This window comes from Populus euphratica, unplaced genomic scaffold (genome assembly GCF_000495115.2).
Source record: "Populus euphratica unplaced genomic scaffold, PopEup_1.0 scaffold79.1, whole genome shotgun sequence".
Taxonomy (NCBI): domain Eukaryota; kingdom Viridiplantae; phylum Streptophyta; class Magnoliopsida; order Malpighiales; family Salicaceae; genus Populus; species Populus euphratica.
In genome coordinates this window covers 232,992-252,168 of record NW_011499959.1, presented here as the reverse complement: position 1 = coordinate 252,168, position 19,177 = coordinate 232,992, and the positions used below count along the sequence as shown (strand labels likewise).

Genomic DNA, 19,177 nt, shown 5'->3' with positions numbered 1-19,177 from the left:
GACAAGATTCACTCTGGGCATTATCCAAGGCCTCCCTGCTGCATGCATGTGATTGGATCCCTTTCTGCTTTGTGGGCTCTCTCCATATTCAAGAATTGCAACTTGTCTTTTAAATTTCTCACGTGAGAATATAGGGCCTCCTCTCAATCGGTCCATATTTCTTTGCAAAATTAACCTATTTCAGTATACTGCTGTTAGTGAATAGTTTTGAAGCCAATGCTTTGACACCGACTCTCCACTAGTGACAAGACAAAGAGTGCATAAATATTAATGTGTTTCGACAAATCGAATTCCAAGAAAAAAAATCATTAGATGTTGTTTAAAATGGTTAATCATTTGCTCACATAATACTTAAATATCCAAAACTTGATTATACTCAAACTACACAGTTTTGATTCAACAACAGAATTCCTCAGTCTGCAACCTCCTCTTGTTCTGATTACAGTTAAGCTGCGGACGCTGAATTGCATCAAGGCTTCTGTTCTCGTATATTCTCTTCTAACATGGTAGAACATATATACTTCCCACTGTATAAGTACTCTCCATATTATTTCCCTTATAAATCACTGACCAATGATGTTACAATTTACCAAAATCCAGTATGATCAAGGAGCCGGTTTTTTGGTATTTAGATAGTTGTTAATTAAAATATTCATTTAGTTAGTTATTTTTTTAGCTCATAAAGTATCAAATTAAAGGTAAAAGCCTTACTATCTGCAAAAATAGTCTCTATAAATAGTTTTTATAAATGAGATTTAAAGATGATTCGATAATAAAATTAATAACTTTTATAGGAAAAAAAAAAAGCTTTTAGTTTTAATAACAATAGTGTTTATTCTTATTTGATGAACCTCTTACATGAGTAATTTATAGGTATTTATAACCCCTGAACCTTGTTGTTTTCAGAAAATGAAAAGACTCAAAAAAATTTTTACATCTAATGATATTAATAAAAAATAAATATCTATTATACATTATTAATGATAGGTGGTATAAAATGAAAAATAGAAAGCTAAACTTTGGTTCAATTGAAATGAAAAATAAATGAGCTTTTTACACTAATTTATCTTCTATGTTTAATAATCATGGATAGTGCCATAATATTTTTTTGTCACTCAGTTTTTGTTTGAATTTTATTTTTTTAAATTAGGTTGATGTATGATAGTAAGAGCTTTGGGTTTCAATGAAAATCAAGATAAATAAATTAGTTTGATTTATGATTGTAATAGTGCCACAAGTTTTTTTTCCAATAATATCCTTTCAAATTAGGTTGATTTACAGTGTTGAAGAAAAATTATGGTGCTCATTTGATATTCAATTTGGTAAAATAAAATTTTATTTTATTGATTTAAAATAATTATATATTTGAGAATCAAATTTGAAACATAAAAAAACATTTAAGGACTAATTTGAGAGAATTAGAAGAGTTGTTGGAGGGTGTACAGAAACTCCAATATCCAGTATGTGAGAGAGCTCACCGCATATTAATGACACGTGCATAGGTACCCTTTCTTGGTACCACTCAAATTTTTTAAATGTGAGACCTTTCTCCACCAATGATGTGTGTCAGACCACGAGACATCATAAAAAAAAACATTTGTTTCTTTGTATTTATTTCTTTTTTTTTCTCTCTCCTTTCTAGTTTTCGTGTCTATCTCTCTTCAAAATAGCAAGATGGGGATTCAATTTGTTTTGATGTCATATTTGATCTTGATTTTTTTTATTGCTATTTTGGACAACATTTCTTTTTCAATTTCATCATTTAATAGAATAATATAAATTATATCTTGAAGCCTCACTTAACAACTTAAACTATTTGGTTGAGATAATTTTTTAATAAGCATTATTATTTTTTTATTTTTATTCTATTAGGTTATTCAAGTCTCACAACTTGAGTTATAAGTATGACAAGCTAGCTAGGGTTAACTTGAATCATTTTGTCCTTTAACATTAGATTAACTTATAATTGAGCTTTCCAAAAAAAAATTAATATACTTTCTATGGATATATTCTATTTTCATGACTTGGATTACGTGTTTAGTAGGTTAACTCGGGTTGTTTTTTTATAAAATTAAATATTTTTTTTTTAGGTTTCGTCCTTCTACATTTTTTATTAATATTTTTTTTTATAGTATTGGTTTAATTAAAAATGAATTTTTGATGTTAATTTATAAAATCTCATTTAATTTTTACTTTTTCATCCGATAAAGTTATAAAAAGCGTTATAAAAAGCTTTTCAAATTATTTTCATGTAAAGGTCATCATGACCATTTTTCAGCATGCTAAATGCGACTCATTATTTTAGTCATATGCTATGGCCACTGTGTATTTTTATTTTATCTCAAAGGTTTCGGTAATCATTAGACTTTGTTTTTTATATGAACTAGTGTGAGAGGCAACTTTTTAATTAAATTTTAATTTGGGGATAGAATAAATAAACACCTCACCAAAGAGGAACTCGATCAAAGGTTGTTGTATACAATAACTTGAATACAACTAATTAATAATCCCTCGATTTTATTGATTACGTTACTGTTACATCCTCGTAGACTGTGGAACTCCTTCATATGAGTGCTAGCTAGTTCCTCGACTAATTTATCACTCAATCATTACCCGAAGCCTTGGAACCAAGTGAATTGTCCAGAAAACCTCACGTTCTTATTACCACCAACATGATCATCGCTCGTTCGTCACCTAGGCCATAGACCATGTAACCGGCACAACTCCTCCTTTATCCAGACCCAAGGCTTCCCACACAGCATCAGAATCATCAACAATATTATTCTTACATGCATGGTGGCTGATTCGCATGCTCGCTATCACATCCATGCATGGAATCACACTCATCTACGACCCTGGCGGTCACACTCCTTCCATTAGCAGAAATTATGATCATACTCCCACACCTTGAGCGCCCAGCGAACCATCCTGTCGAAAGTGCCACCACAAGCTCCGTTTTAGCATGGTAACTCTCATCACACTCTGATGGGGCGCCTCCATCGCCTCCTTCACTAAAGTCATTTGAAGTTAACTGTGCATCTGTTGAGGATGACTCTGGAGGTGAGCAAGTGTATGTAGGGTAGGAATTATCTCCATATGTCAGGGTGCCAGAGGTTTGGCAGTTGCCCTCTGGAGGTGATGGACTCCTGCCTCCACTGCATATGTTGGTGCCACCATCGGGATCATCATTGCACTTTCCGTTCTCTCATCACACTCTGTGTCTGGCTTTGAATGTGTCGAGGGGTTCGATGTGTGTATATATAGAGTTGGTCAAGAACAATTCATAAATGAGTACGTGATAGCATCTAATTTTTCTGAAGATAATATTAAACATTAAAAAAAAAGTTTAAAAAGACACATAAATTATAATTTTTCTATGTTATTCTTAAAACTTTTTTTATCGTATTTTTTGTTTAAATCTTTAGCATTATTTATTTCTTAATAACATGACAGCCGACTCCTTTAGAAGAAGTCAGTCATTTGCTGGAGAAGAAAGATGCGGTTGTGGGATTTATTAGCTTTGAGAGGGCTGAGTCCAAAGTCTTTGAACGTACGTACCCGGTAATTGTGCTTCGAGAGGGCTGAGTCCGGAGTCAGATGGTTGTTGTTGAATATTTAAGATGAAATGTAAGTCAGATGCTTAGTTGATCGGTATAAAATTTATCTAGTTGCTCAAGGTTTCACTTAAAAATTTGATGTTAACTATAAGAAAATATTTGTTCAGAAAATATTTGTTCTCGTGGCCAAGATGACTACTATTAGAATCCTTCTATTAATTGTTGTGAATCAAGGATGGTTTATTAGGATACTGGCATGCAAACTCGATAAGATAAAAGATAAGAGACAAGATAAAATGAGAAATGACACACAAGAATTTACATAGTTCATCCAATTTGACCACATCCACGGGCAATGTTAGGATACTGACATGCAAACCCGACAAGACAAAAGGTAAGGGACAAGATAAAATGAGAAATGACACACAAGAATTTACGTGGTTCACCCAATTTGGCTACGTCCACGGGCAAGTATAGAAGAATTTTACTAAGTAATGTGGGAATACAACTTCTCTCTAATAATAGAGAATAACAAAAAATCTCTCTATTATTAGGAGAAAACATCTTACTTACTATCTCACAAATACCTCACAATTTTGTGGGATTACTCTCTCCTTACCCTCTCTTCTTTCTCTCTTGTGGTGTGTATAATGCTTGGATGCATTGTCTATTTATAGGCAAGCATCCATGCAAAAGACAAGGGGTTAGGCAATTAGCATCAATTTGGTGCATACAATTTTTGACTAAGATGGCTACACCTTCTCCCACCATTTTTGACTAAGGTGTAAAAGGATGACTACACCTTTTCCCACCATTGCATACAATTTTTGACTAAAATGACTACACCTTCTCCTACCATTTTTGACTAAGGTGTAAAAGGATGACTACACCTTCTCCCACCTTTTTTGACGAAGGTGGTTGGCTTCACATTCTCCCACTTGAAGACTTTGATGATTTAATCAAGTCTTCACACTTGATCATTTGTGCTTCTTCTATCCTTGCTATACTTGTCATCTTTATGCTGCTTACGTTTCTGCTAGGCCGTAAGAGGATCTGCACCATATATACTTATCAGTGTTAACCGGTTCGTCAAAACATCTGCTGGGTTTTCCTTTGTGTGAATCTTCTGAAAATCCACACTTCCATCTTCCACCACTTAGCAAACAAAGTGATACTGAACATCTATGTGTTTTGTTCTTGAATGAAACGCTGGATTCCTTACAATATGCAAGGCACTTTGACTATCACAATACAAAAGAATATTCTCTTGTTTGTGCCCGAGTTCCTCCATAAGTTTCTTCATCCATATTGCTTCTTTACAAACTTGTGTAGCTGCCATGTACTCAGCTTCTATTGTGGATAACGCTACAACAGTCTGAAGTTTAGAAACCCAGCTCACAGCTCCTCCTGCAATTATGAACACATAGCCTGTAGTGGACTTTCTTTCTCAAGGTCACCAGCAAAATTTGAATCAATATAACCTCTGATAGTAAATTCTGATCCTCCATAACATAATGCAGCATCTGAGGTACCCTTGATATATCTCAAGATCCTCTTAATAGTATTCCAATGCTCTCTACCAGGATTTGCCATGTATCGACTAACTGCTCCCACTGCTTGTGCAATGTCTAGTCTTGTACATATCATGGCAAACATTAAACTTCCCACTGCTGATGCATACGGTACTCGAGACATCTCCATCCTCTCTACTTCATTGCTAGGAGACATACTTGAGGATAATTTGAAGTTAATAGGAAGTGGGGTGGAAATTGGCTTACAATCTTGCATGTTGAAGCGTCGCAAGATCTTCTTCAAATAATTCTTTTGAGAAAGCCAAATCTTCCTCTTACTTCTGTCTCGGTAAATTTGCATCCCTAGAATCTTGTTTGCTGGTTCCAAGTCCTTCATATCAAATTCCCTAGCCAACTGTGCCTTTAATTCTTGGACTCGATCTTTGTTGGGGCCTATCACCAACATGTCATCCACGTACAACAACAAAATGATGAAATCTTCTTCAAACCTCTTGTAATACGTACAATGGTCTGAACTGAGTTTGTTGTACCCAAGGCTAATTATGAAGGAATTAAATCTCTTATACCAATACCTCGGCGCCTGTTTGAGACCGTATAGAGATTTGTTCAACCTGCAAACCAAGTTCTTCTTGCCTGTTTCAGCAAAACCCTCTAGTTGGAGCATATAAATTTCTTCTTCAAGTTCTCCATGAAGAAATACAGTTTTCACATCTAACTGCTCCAAGTGAAGATCAAATATAGCACACATTTCCAAGACTACTCTGATTGTCGTAAGTCGTACCACCGGAGAAAATATCTCATTGAAGTCTATTCCTTCTTTCTGAGCATAACCTTTCACCACCAATCTTGCACGATATCATTGCCATCACGTTTTATCTTGTAAACCCATTTGTTGCCAATGGCCTTTCTGCCTTGTGGTAGCGGAACAAGATCCCAAGTATTATTCTTGTGCAGAGCTTCAATCTCCTTTTGCATTGCTGTCATCCACATAGACACATTTGTGCTTTTAATAGCCTCATGGAAAGTTGATGGCTCTCCATCCTCTATTAGAAGACAGTATGCAATGTTACTTTCAGTAACATATTCTGAGTGCCAAGCCGGTGGTCTTCTTTCACGAGTCGACGATCGAACTTCAGGAGTTTCAGACTCTATTTGTTCTTACTCTTCATGCTCTGGTACAACTTCAGAAGAAGTATGATTCTAAGTATTTTCCACATGAACTGCTGTAGTCTCCTTTAGAATGCTATTATGTTCTTCCATGCACATTTTACCTTCTGCAAATATAGCATCTCTGCTGATAACTACTTTGTGGGTAGTGGGATCCCACAAGCGATACCCCTTCACTCCATCAGCATATCCTAAGAATATATATTTTCTGGATTTTGAATCCAGCTTACTAACTTCTTGTGTATTGTACATCATATACATAAGACTTCCAAATATATGCAATCGAGAATAATCAGCTGGTTTTCCAGTCCACATCTCCATCGGTGTCTTTAGCTCAATTGCGGTTGATGGAGATCGATTTATCACATAACAAGCGGTATTGACTGCTTCTGCCTAAAATGACTTTCCTAGACCTGCAGTCTTCAACATTGCTCTTGTTCTTTCTAATAGAGTTCTGTTCATCCGCTCTGCCACTCCATTTTGCTGTGGAGTGTATGCCATTGTGAATTGCCTTTTGATACCTTCATGTTGACAGAAGTTATCAAATTCATCACTGGTATATTCTCCTCCATTGTCAGTCCTCAAACACTTGATCTTCTTTTCATATTCAAGTTCCACCCGCACTTTGAAAGTTTTAAAGACTGTAAGCACATATGTCTTCCTTCTAATTGGATACACCCAACATCTCCTGGAGAAGTCATCTATGAATGATACAAAGTATCTTGCTCCTCCCAAGGATACAACCGGTGCTTGCCAAACATCAGAGTGAATCAGGTCTAAGATGCATTTGCTCTTAGTTATTGATGTGCCAAACTTCAACCTGTGTTGTTTACTTGTAACACATTGCTCATAAAAAGGTAAAGTAACCTTTATAAGCCTAGGGAGTAACTTCTGATCAGAGAGAACCTTTAAACCTTTTTCTAACATGTGACCTAGTTTTTGATGCCACATCATCGTCTTCTCTTCTGCAGGACTGGCTGATGCGATTGATGCTTCTGCCTCATGATGTGTTTCTCTCATTAATGCAAATATATTTACAACTGTCTTTCTTACCTTTAAAACCACCAGCGCTCCTTTGATGATTTTCATAATTCCATTATCTGTTCGGATCTTACAGCCAAGACTATCAAATTGTCCTATGGACAAAAGATTCTTCTTTAAGTCTTTCACATGTTGCACTTCTGAAATAGTACGAATTAAGCCATCATACATCTTCAATTTGATGGTGCCAATGCCAACAATCTCTAAAGCATGATTATCACCCATGAACACTTTACCTCCAGAGATGGGTTTATATGTATGGAACCAATCTCGATTAGGAGTCATATGTTATGTTGCTCTTGAATCCATTAGCCAGACCTCAGTGAGCTCTTCTTTATCTGTAGAGATTGTCACTGCTTCACTATATAAAATCTCTCCATCTTCTGAGGTGCTCGCAACACATCCTTGAGATTTTGATGACTTTGCAGTATTCTCTATATCCTTTTTAAACCAACAATCTTTTTTGAAGTGCCCCCTTTTGCCACAGTTATAGCATTTCATAGCCTTCTTACTTCTTAATTTGGACCTCCCCTGTCTTTGACTCCCACTAGAGCCACGCTCCGTTGATCTTCCTCTTAACACCAACAACACCTCTGCTTGGTTTGAACTGTTTTTGTCTCCTTTGTTTTTGCGCCTATTTTCTTCTTCTTCAAGACTAGATAATCTGAGAGGATATTATTTGTCAAGTTGATAATGAGTTGATCATATGAATCAGGAAGACTTTGAAGTAGAAGCTCTGCACGTTCATTTTCCTCTATTTGCTGGCCCAATGTAGTGAGTTGATAAAATAGAGTTCTTATTATGTTGATGTGATCAGTTACCGATGTGGTTTTTACCATTTGAAGGGTATAAAGTCTCCGCTTTAAGAAAATCTTATTATGCAAAGACTTGGACTCGTATAGCTTTGTTAGAGTCTCCCATATCTCCTTAGCTGTTTTTTTCTCCGCCACACTTGATAATACTTCATCGGCTAATGCTAAATGTATGTTAGCAATAGCATTGCCATCCATCTCATTTCATTTTGCATCATCAGTGATCTCCCCGGGCCGATCCCCAATTGCTGCCAAGCAATTGTCTTTCTTTAAGATTGCCTTGATTCTCATTTTCCACAATGAGAAATTGCTCCCATTAAACCTCTCAATCTCATACTTTACTGCCATTGTATTCACCAAGATCTATTCAGCTATCACCGTTTCACAGATCTGTAACGTATATAGAAACAAATGGTCCCGCTTAAAACCCAATCTCCTTAGACAGAACTTCCTAGACTGTATTTAATCACCGCACTGACTTTCTATATATGCCAACAGCAACGTATGTGAACAGTACTGTATGGATGAATAGTGCCGTATAGGTGAATAGTAACTGTATACACGAATAACTTTTGTGTATTAACAACACCAACCAGGAGGCTCTGATACCACTGTTAGGATACTGGCATGCAAACCTGACAAGACAAAAGGTAAGGGACAAGATAAAATGAGAAATGACACACAAGAATTTACGTGGTTCACCCAATTTGGCTACATCCACGGGCAAGTATAGAAGGCTTTATCCAGACCCAAGGCTTCCCACACAGCATCAGAATCATCAACAATATTATTCTTACATGTGTTTTCTCCTAATAATAGAGAGATTTTTTGTTATTCTCCTATTATTAGAGAGAAGTTGTATTCAACAAAAAATCTCTCTATTATTAGGAGAAAACACCTCACTTACTATCTCACAGATACCTCATAATTTTATGGGATTACTCTCTCCTCACCCTCTCTTCTTTCTCTCTTGTGGTGTGTTTATAATGTTTGGATGCATTGCCTATTTATAGGCAAGCATCCATGCAAAAGACAAGGGGTTAGACAAATAACACCAATTTGATGCATACAATTTTTGACTAAGATGGCTACACCTTCTCCCATCATTTTTGACTAAGGTGTAAAAGGATGACTACACCTTCTCCCACCATTTTTTTACTAAGGCGGTTGGCTTCACATGGTTCCTATGTCAAATGGATATAAGAAATGCCTTTTTACATGGAGAACTTGAAGAAGTGTTCATGAAACTTCCTCCTGGACATCCACGTAATGGAAACACCACACTTGTCTGCAAACTTTATAAGTCTATTTATGGCCTGAGTTCTCGGGTCTGGCATGCAAAATTGAGTTTTACACTTGACAATCTTGGTTTTACAAGAAGTTCTGCAAATTCTTCTTTATTTATTCAACTTGGTTCCTCTCATAAACTAGTTATGCTAATATAGGTAGATGATCTGATTATAATCAGGGAGTAATAATGACTCAATCACTTAACTTAAGAGGGAGCTTCAACAACAATTTTCGATTAAGGATCTTGGCTCCTTAAAGTACTTCCTAGGCATTGAAATGGCCGCCTCCAGTAAAGGTTATTTTCTTAATCAGCGTAAATATGTCATTGATCTATTGAAGGATGCTGACATGTAACACACAAAGTTGGTTACAAACCCTTTAGACAGCAAGTGAAAATTAGACCCTTCAAGTGAACCTCTCACTTCTTGCACTCATTATCAGAAGATTGTTGGTAAATTAATTTATTTAATAATCACTCGAACTGGATATTACATTTATGGTCAGCCTTATCAATCAATATATGTATGCTTCAACAGTTAGCATCATGGTATGGTAAAATGTATCTTACTGTATCTAAAAGAGGCAATTGGTCATGGCATTCTTATGACTCTCAGAGGTCATATTAACTTCATGACTATACTAATTTTGATTAGGCAAGAAATTCTCTTAATCATTGATTTATCATTAAATATTGTATGTTTGTTGGAGAAAATTTAGTGTTTTGAAAAAACAAAAAACAATCAATAGTAACTCACTCAATGTTTAAAATAGAGTATCGTGCTATGATTTCTGCTACTTATAAACTGATATGGCTTAAACAACTCATTAGAGATTTAGGTTTTTCTACTATCACTTTTATGATATTGTTTTGTGACAATCAAACTGCTATTTATATTGTGTCCAACCTGATATTTTATGAACACACCAAACATATTGAAGTAGATTGTCATTATATTCGTCAGCAAGTTCAAGCTAAACTCATCCATCCTCAGTATATGTATTTTTATGATTAACTAGCTGATGTACTTATCAAAGCCTTATCTTCCACTCAATTTCATCAGTTATTAAGCAAGCTTGAATCCATCAATTCGCTATATCGAGCTTAAGGGGGGTATTGAAGATATTAAAGCGATTTTGAAGATCTTTACTATTATGATATTACCAAGTATAACTTATTTATTATCTAGTTTAGATGTTATTTTAGATGTTATTGTATATTTATTATTTTAGCATATTGTAGGAAAAATAATACGTAGAATTGTCTTTCCTTGTAGCAAGTTTTTTCTTTTGTATGTATGCATGTGTGTCTATATATATATGTCCAGAATAAAAATATTATAAATGTAGAACTATGTTTTACTGCATTGTCTCATGTCTCTTCTCTGCTTTAAAATTCTACAGAAATGTAACTATATAGTCTCATTATATTATCATTTGACAACAATCAAGTTAATCTGTTTAGAATTCACATTATTAAAAATGCATGTCAACTGCTTCAACCAATTAGTAGAATTCTCGGCTCTTAACTCACCAGGGTCTAGACTTGGCATCGAGCCAAGAACTTGCAAGTCATTGCATTAACCATTTCATATCAAGTTGAAAACATTTATAGTCCATGGTTAATAATAAGAGGCGGTTCGAGAACGCGTCTTTCATCAATTTTTAAAAATTTTAAAATTATTTTAATGCACACATAATTTTTTAAAAATAAAAAAAAAAAATTATTTTAATATATTTTTAAATAAAAAATATTTCAATAAATAATCACTATCACATTCTCAACCACATCTTCAACCCTCAATTTTAAATTTTACACATCTAGCGAGGGCATTTATTTTCAATAAAAATAAGCAAAGTAAAGGTGAAAAATGAGAGATGCAATTGTCCCCGGATTTTAAGAAAAGGAAATGTAAAAACCGGATCATGAAGGGTTTTGTTTTGTTTCTTTCATTCAAGAATTTGGGTGATATTGTTTGTGTTTGGGCAGACGTTGTCATCGGTAGCCAATCCTGTGATGATCACCTTGCTGGTCGTCGCACAGATAGCATGCACCTGTTGGGTTGTCTCAGTGCTTGATCTGAGCTGTCGAGCAAGGCAACGACGGGGGAAGAAATTAATCGGTGGGTGTCGGGTTGGGTTATCTTTTGATAATTTAACGCTTAGGAGCAGCTTTAAACCAATTTACCCATCAATAAAAAAATAAATATTATAAATTAAAACTGAAATTATTTTATTAACAACTAAATTTTTTTAGATCGATTTAACTATTTAGTTCACGCTCATATGATTTTATTACCAAAGAAGTCTGTTTAAATACAAATAGCTGTTCGGATCACAACGATGAATAAGTTCAAGTGGCCTAGTTTTTAACTTTACGTCTTCGCTGAGCTTGAACCCATGGCAGTACGGCACTATCACGTCCCTGCTTCGCTGTATTTGCCAGTAGAAAATGTCAAATTGGCCATCACTGGTAAGCTATAGCTTGCAAATTATTAACCATCTATGTGGTTGACCAAGTGGTAAGGATTTGGGATCAAGGGGTTTGCTTTCTCTGTGGTCTCAGGTTCGAGTCCTTGGTTGCTCATATGATGGCCACTGGAGGCTTACATGGTCGTTAACTTCAGGGCCCGTGGGATTAGTCGTGGTGCGCGCAAGCTGGCCCGAACACCCACGTTAATCTAAAAAAAAAAAAAAAGCTTGCAAATTATTATTAGGAGGTAAGGGTTTGGTCAATATAAGTTGGTGTTGAATGCATTATTTTTTGGATTTTCAATGTTAATATTATTTATTAATTTAATCACAATTCAAGTTATCAGATTCGCCTTTTGACTTTAAAACTCAGCTAAGATGGTAAAAATAAAATTAATTTAATTTGAAGATACATTTTTATCTTACTATTAAAAGAAATCTGCTGACAGATAAATATTATTAATAGTTTATTTTTTGATTTTTTGAAGAGATTATATCTAATCTAAGATCGATATAAGTGGGAGAGGCAACTTTTTAATTAAATCTTAATTTGAGTAGAGAACAAATAAACTCCTCACCAAAGAGGAACTTGATCAAAGGTTGGTGTATACAATTACTGGAATACAACTAATTAATAATCCCTCGATTTTATTGATTACGTTACTGTTACATACTCGTAGACTCTGGCACTCCTTCATGTGAGTACTAGCTAGTTCCTCGACTGATTTATCACTCCATTATTACCCGAAGCCTTGGAACCAAGTGAATTGTCCAAAAAACCTCTGGTTCTCATGCCCGCCAACTTGATCATCGATCGTTCGTCGTCTAGGCCATAGACCATGTAACGGGCACAACTCCTACTTCTTTATCCAGACCCAAGGCTTCCCACACAGCATCAGAACCATCAACAATATTATTCTTACATGGTGGCTGATTCGCATGCTCGCTATCACAGTCTGGGCCATAGAACATGTAACGGGCACAACTCCTACTTCTTTATCCAGACCCAAGGCTTCCCACACAGCATCAGAACCATCAACAATATTATTCTTACATGGTGGCTGATTCGCATGCTCGCTATCACATCCATGCATGGAATCACACTCATCTACGACCCTGGCGGTCACACTCCTTCCATTAGCAGAAATTATCTTTATCCAGACCCAAGGCTTCCCACACAGCATCAGAATCATCAACAATATTATTCTTACATGCATGGTGGCTGATTCGCATGCTCGCTATCACATCCATGCATGGAATCACACTCATCTACGACCTTGGCGGTCACACTCCTTCCATTAGCAGAGATTCTGATCATACTCCCACACTTTGAGCGCCCAGCGAACCATCCTGTCGAAAGTGCCACCACAAGCTCCGTTTTAGCATGGTAACTCTCATCACACTCTGATGGGGCTCCCCCATCGCCTCCTTCACTGAAATCATTTAAAGTTAACTGTGCATCTGTTGAGGATGACTCTGGAGGTGAGCAAGTGTATGTAGGGTAGGCATTGTCTCCACATGTCAGGGTGCCAGAGGGTTGGCAGTTGCCCTCTGGAGGTGATGGACTACTGCCTCCACTGCATATGTTAGTGCCAACATCGGGATCATCATTGCACTTTCCATTGATGCAAATTAGCTGGCCATCACAGTCATCGGATGTTTGGCATGGGCCATTGCAGGAGGAGATGGCATTTGAAGGGAATGTAAAATAGAAAATACTGGAGAGGAGGGAAAGATAAACAAGAAGTGATTTTCTCATTGTTTTTGATTCCGTGTCCGGCTCTGAACGTGTCGAGGGGTTCGGTGTGTGTATATATAGAGTTGGTCAAGAACAATTCATAAATGAGTACGTGATAGCATCTAGTTTTCTTGAAGATAGTGCCAAACATTAAAAAAAAAGTTTTAAAAGACACATAAATTATAATTTTTTTATGTGTATTCTTAAAACTTTTTTTATCGTATTTTTTGTTTAAATTTTTAGCATTATTTATTTCTTAATAACATAACAGCCGACTCCTTTACAAGAAGTCAGTCATTGGCTGGAGAAGAAAGATGCGCGTCTGGGATTTATGAGCTTTGAGAGGGCTGAGTCCAAAGTCTTTGAACATGCGTACCCGGTAATTGCGCTTCGAGAGGGCTGAGTCCAGAGTCTTTGCCCAAGTGAGACGGGTCAGGTAAGACTGTATGTAGTTGACCAATTAGCCAGATATTAAATATTAATTAAGTAGTGTTTGTAGTTTTGATATTTTTTTAAATTATTTCTTATTTAAAAATATATTAAAATATATTTTTTAAAATAATTATTTTTATCATCAACACATTAATATAATTCAGAAATACTTTAAAAATTAATAATTTAAAGTCGCATGTAAATTGATTGAACCAATTGGTAGAATTCTCGGCTCTTAACTCACCAAATTATGTGTTTGGGCAGATGCTGTCATCGAAAGCCAATCTTGTGATGATCACCTTCCTGGTCGCATAGGCACCATGCACCTGATGTGTCGTCGTGCTTAGGATGTGTTTGATATTATTATAATAATTTTTGTGATTATAATTTAAAAATTAATTTAAATAAAAATAATTTTAATTATGGTTGATTTGATAAAATATATATTTAATTAAAACTATGATTAAAATTGATGTTGAATAAAAAAATAGTTTAAAAGTGTTTAGTTAAAAATATATTCAAAAGTAATTTTAAAAATAATATGATTAAAAAGATACATATATTAATTTTATAGTCTTGGAGTTAAAATATTATAAATTAGATTGTTAATACAAACTTTGACTATCTGCTATGTTTGGATAGAAGTTTTTATTTAGGCCGTGGAGTCTTGTGTTATGGAAAGATAAAAATAAAAGGGTTTTAAAAGGAGAATGAAATGAATTGTGGGGGTTGAAGGAGGGTTTTAGAGAGATAAATATGTGTTATTGTATGGCGTGTGAGAAAATGGGAGTTATTGTAAAAGTTGATAAATAAGGTTTTATTACAATTTGACAATCAATTGATGGATTCTTCAATAAAGATGTGATTTCCAAATTAAAAAAAAGAGATAAATAAGTATTCCACTCACAGATTTAATAAAAAGAATTTTAATAGATGTGTATAATACTGCAAATAGATTTATGATAAAAAAATTATTTTTTAATGATTATAAAAAAATTGAGGTTAGAACTCCTTAAAAACTGGTGCAAGATTTTTTTTTTTTTAAAAAAAACTGAGTTTCTACTTTAAAAACACTTAAAAAGCATAATTTTTTGTGATTCCTTCAAACTTCAACAGCTGCCGCTAGCCAAAACACGCTCATTATGAGCTGTCGAGTAACGCAAAGACAAGGGAAGAAATGAATCGGTGGGTGTCAAGTTGGGTTATCTTTTGATAATTTAATGGTAAGGGGCAGCTTTAAATCAATTTACTCATCAATAAAAAATAAATATTATAAATTAAAACTAAAATTATTTTATTAACAGCTAAAAAATTTGAGATAGATTTAACTATTTAGTTCACGCTCATGTGATTTTATTACCATGGAAGTTTGTTTAAAATACAAATAGCTGTTGGGATCGAAGTGAGAAATAAGTTCAGGTGGCTGAGTGGTTAAGGAAACAAACGATTGTTCTTGGGCTTCGGGATTTTTTTTAAGGTTCTTCGTCCTTGTGGTCAACTTTACGTGGAATTCTATCTATTTTTACTTTTTTTAATATTAAGAGGATGTTTGATAATGTGTTTGAAAAGCATTTTTAAAAAAAATTGAATTAATATGTTTTTGATATTTTAAAATTATTTTGATGTGCTGATTTTAAAAATAATTTTTAAAAAATAAAAAAAATATTATTGGCATACTTTTCTGAATGAAAAGCATTTTGAAAAGCAACAACAACCACACTTCTAAACATTTCTTAAGTCGAGACTAAAGAGCATAAAAAGTCTTTATATAATTTTAAATTAATTAAATGATACTTTTTAATCTTTTTTCTAGTTTTTAAGAGTGTTTGAAAATATTATGTTATCATAAAATTATCTAATAAAAGAGAGTTTATAAACTCAAAAACAAATATATTAAAAAAGGCCCATGAGCATGAATTTTTTTTATCCTTTGATTTTTTTTATTTGTTAGGTTTTTTTTTTAATTTTATCCTTTAAAACAAAGTTTTTTTTATTTTTTCATAATTTTTTTCTTTAATATTTAATTACTCTTCATATTTTATTTTACTTTACTTTTTATGGGATTATTATGATCTTAAACAAACATCCTAATATTTAATTGATATGAAGTTTTTTTTTTTTTGAATTTGGATTTAGATGCACTTTAAAAAATATTATTCAAATTTTCTTCACTTTTCTCAAATAATATTATAGGTTTTTATATGAAGTTTAAAATCTTTTCCAATTATTCTGTGCCTAATATGAAATAAAAAACTATGAATATTTAATTAACATAAAATTTCTATATTTTTTTTGTAAATTTTAATATATTTTTTATATAATTTTAATATATTTATCAATATTGTTTCTTCAACCATATACAAAACACTGAGACTTTGTTTGAATGTTTCATTTCAAATTTGCTACCAAGACTATAATGGATTATTTTAGAGAAAATAATTGCAATTTACAAAACAATTTGATATTGGGTTGACCATTGGCTTTGCGAGATTTTCTTATTATATTTTTAAATAAAAAATAATTTTTTAAAAAATATAAAATTAAGGTAGGAATTTTCAAGTTTGACCTTCTAGATTAAGTTTGATAACAATCTTAAAAAATTCTTACTACATCGTGTATGCATTCACAAGCCACCGTTAATTACATTATTCGTTAGTGAATTTTTTTTGCACTTTGATTCCTATAATTTTTTAAGATTTTATCTTTCAATCATACAAATTTATTAATTTTATACTTTAGTCCTTAACGGACGAGAAAATGGCGCCACCAAGAGAGGGGAGAGAGCAAACTTGGCCGATCATTAAAAAAAAAAAAAACATTGATTTTAATGTCGCTATTTTCTCCTTTTTCTTTCATGAGCAGATTCAATCAAGTAGTTTGAACCTTGAACCATGCATGAAAATAATTTGTTTTTATCGTGCAATTCAAGAACTTCTATAAAACAAATTAATGGTAATATTCCCATTTATGCCGCCATCACATTTTATTCATTTATGTTAAATTAATAAATGTTTTTAATTGTATCAATAATATATTTGTTAGTTTTAGGTAATTGTAAAATGATTTTTAGCCTTTATAGAGATGATTTACCATTGATGAAGATATTTTTCTTTCTTAAAAGGGTGCGCGATGAACTGAGCCAAAATCGAAGACACCGAGCAAGAAGAAAAGAAAAAACCAAAAACAAAGAGGAAAGGGCCAGCCTCTGGCTCTTAATTTGCTTGCCGGAAGAGATGGAAGCTTGGGGTTTCCCTGAGAAGTCTTCTCGCATGGAATGTACCAAACTTTACGTCTTCACTGAGCTTGAATCCATGGCAGTATGGCGCTATCACGTCTCTGCTAGCTTACCTGTAATTGCCAATAGAAAATGTCAAATTGGCAATTACTGGTAAGCTATAGCTTGCAAATTATTATTAGCAAGTGAGGGTTTGGTAAAGATAGCTGGTGTTTAATGCATTATTATTTGGATTTCCAATGTTAATAATATTATTTATTTAATCACAATTCAAGTTATCAAATACACCTTTTGACTTTAAAATCTCAGCTAAGATGGTAAAAATAAAATTAACTTAATTTGAAGGTAAATTTATATTACTATTAAAGACAATTGCTGACAGATAAATATTATTAAGATATAAGTTTATTTATTGATTTTTTGAAGAGATGATATCTATATTTAGGATATAAGTTTATTTTCAATATACATAGAAGTGAAAAATATAATACTTTTTTTTTTGAATTTGAGTGGAAATGAACTTCTTCTTTTTTTAAAAAAAAAAAAAACAAATATTGCACATTGTTCCTCCTTGTTTCACCATATAAAAATCGTGAAATATAGATGCCAATAAAATTTGACCATACTATTCAATTTAAAAAAAAAAAATTGAAAGGCAAGGTGAATTCCCTAGACACAAATCATTACACACCATAATAATATAATTATTGGTTTGCCCTTTGGAAAAAACCCAATGAGCTAGCTATTAAGGCAGCTGTTAGGCTAATATAATTATTTTCAAATTGATCATGAATAATTTTATTTTTTTAATATTTTGTAGATATATTGAAATGATTAATTTTTTCTTAAAAGTAAAAATTTTCAACTGGTGTTCTAAGGATTTTTTTCTGGTATTTTCAACATAAAGTTTTAGTTATTATCAAATTATAATATTTTTAATTTATAAAAAAAATTTAAAACAAAAATGATTGGCGCATGCGTTTAGGTAACTCTCACACCCTTTTGGCAACCCACAAGGTATCGATTCATAGCTAGAAACCTCCTTTCATGAGCGTGCTAGAGGTGTATTACTGTAATCTTTCTAGTTGTTGGGTGTATGTGCATTGATAGAGTAATGCTTAGGCTCTGATAGATATATATTTTTTTAAAAAAAATTTTGTCAAGATATAAAGTGTCCTATATTTATTTTTATATTTAATTTGATTTTTATTTTTTTAATTTCTATTTATTTTTTTTAATTAATTTTTTCTTCAATTATATCCATCATTGTTTGATTTATTTTAATTCTTATATCAAATTTGATTTATTGAGAATAATCTTTATGTTTTTTTTCCTTTACTTTTTTTTTTTGGAGTTATCTTAATTTTAATGCTTGTGATTACAGTGTTAGCAAATTAACTTGAGTTTACTTAAAAAAAATTATATTTTTTTAATTTGTTTTCTAATTTTGAATTGGATTATTTAGTAAAATTTTTAATTTCCTTTCAAAATGATTGTCCTTGTAGCATTACCGAGTTACAAATTTTGCTTGGGATGGGTTTAGATCAATTTTTTTCCCATAAATTTCAACAATTTAATTTATTGAAAATTAACCTTCAATTTTTTTAAAATATTTTTAATGGTGTTATCATATTTTTATTTATAAATTTGATATATTAACTTGAATGAGATCAACTCATTTTGTTTTATATTGTTAATTTTTATCATTTTATTTATTATCGTGGCCTTTTAACCCAAGTCTTGAATATATATTTTTTTCTTTTTTAGAAATACCTGGATCATCTCAATATTGTGGGTGTTTTTTTTTTTTTTAATTAATGTTGGGAAAAAATTGTGACAGCCCGCGGCGTAGCTTAACTAGAATAAACAGAGCCAGACAGCCTATAATTAAATTACCGCGCAAC

General features: G+C 33.0%; 1 protein-coding gene across 1 annotated transcript; it reads right to left on the bottom strand.

Annotated features, from left to right (window-relative positions):
- Positions 1–2,486: 2,486 nt before the first annotated feature.
- Positions 2,487–13,657, bottom strand: LOC105138544 (kiwellin-like). The gene is made up of 3 exons (XM_011044651.1): positions 13,138–13,657; positions 12,839–12,976; positions 2,487–2,708 (listed from the first exon to the last, which is right to left on the bottom strand). The coding sequence occupies exons 1-3, from the start codon at positions 13,625–13,627 to the stop codon at positions 2,695–2,697; spliced, it is 642 nt and encodes a 213-aa protein (XP_011042953.1). The 5' UTR covers positions 13,628–13,657; the 3' UTR covers positions 2,487–2,694.
- Positions 13,658–19,177: the final 5,520 nt, after the last annotated feature.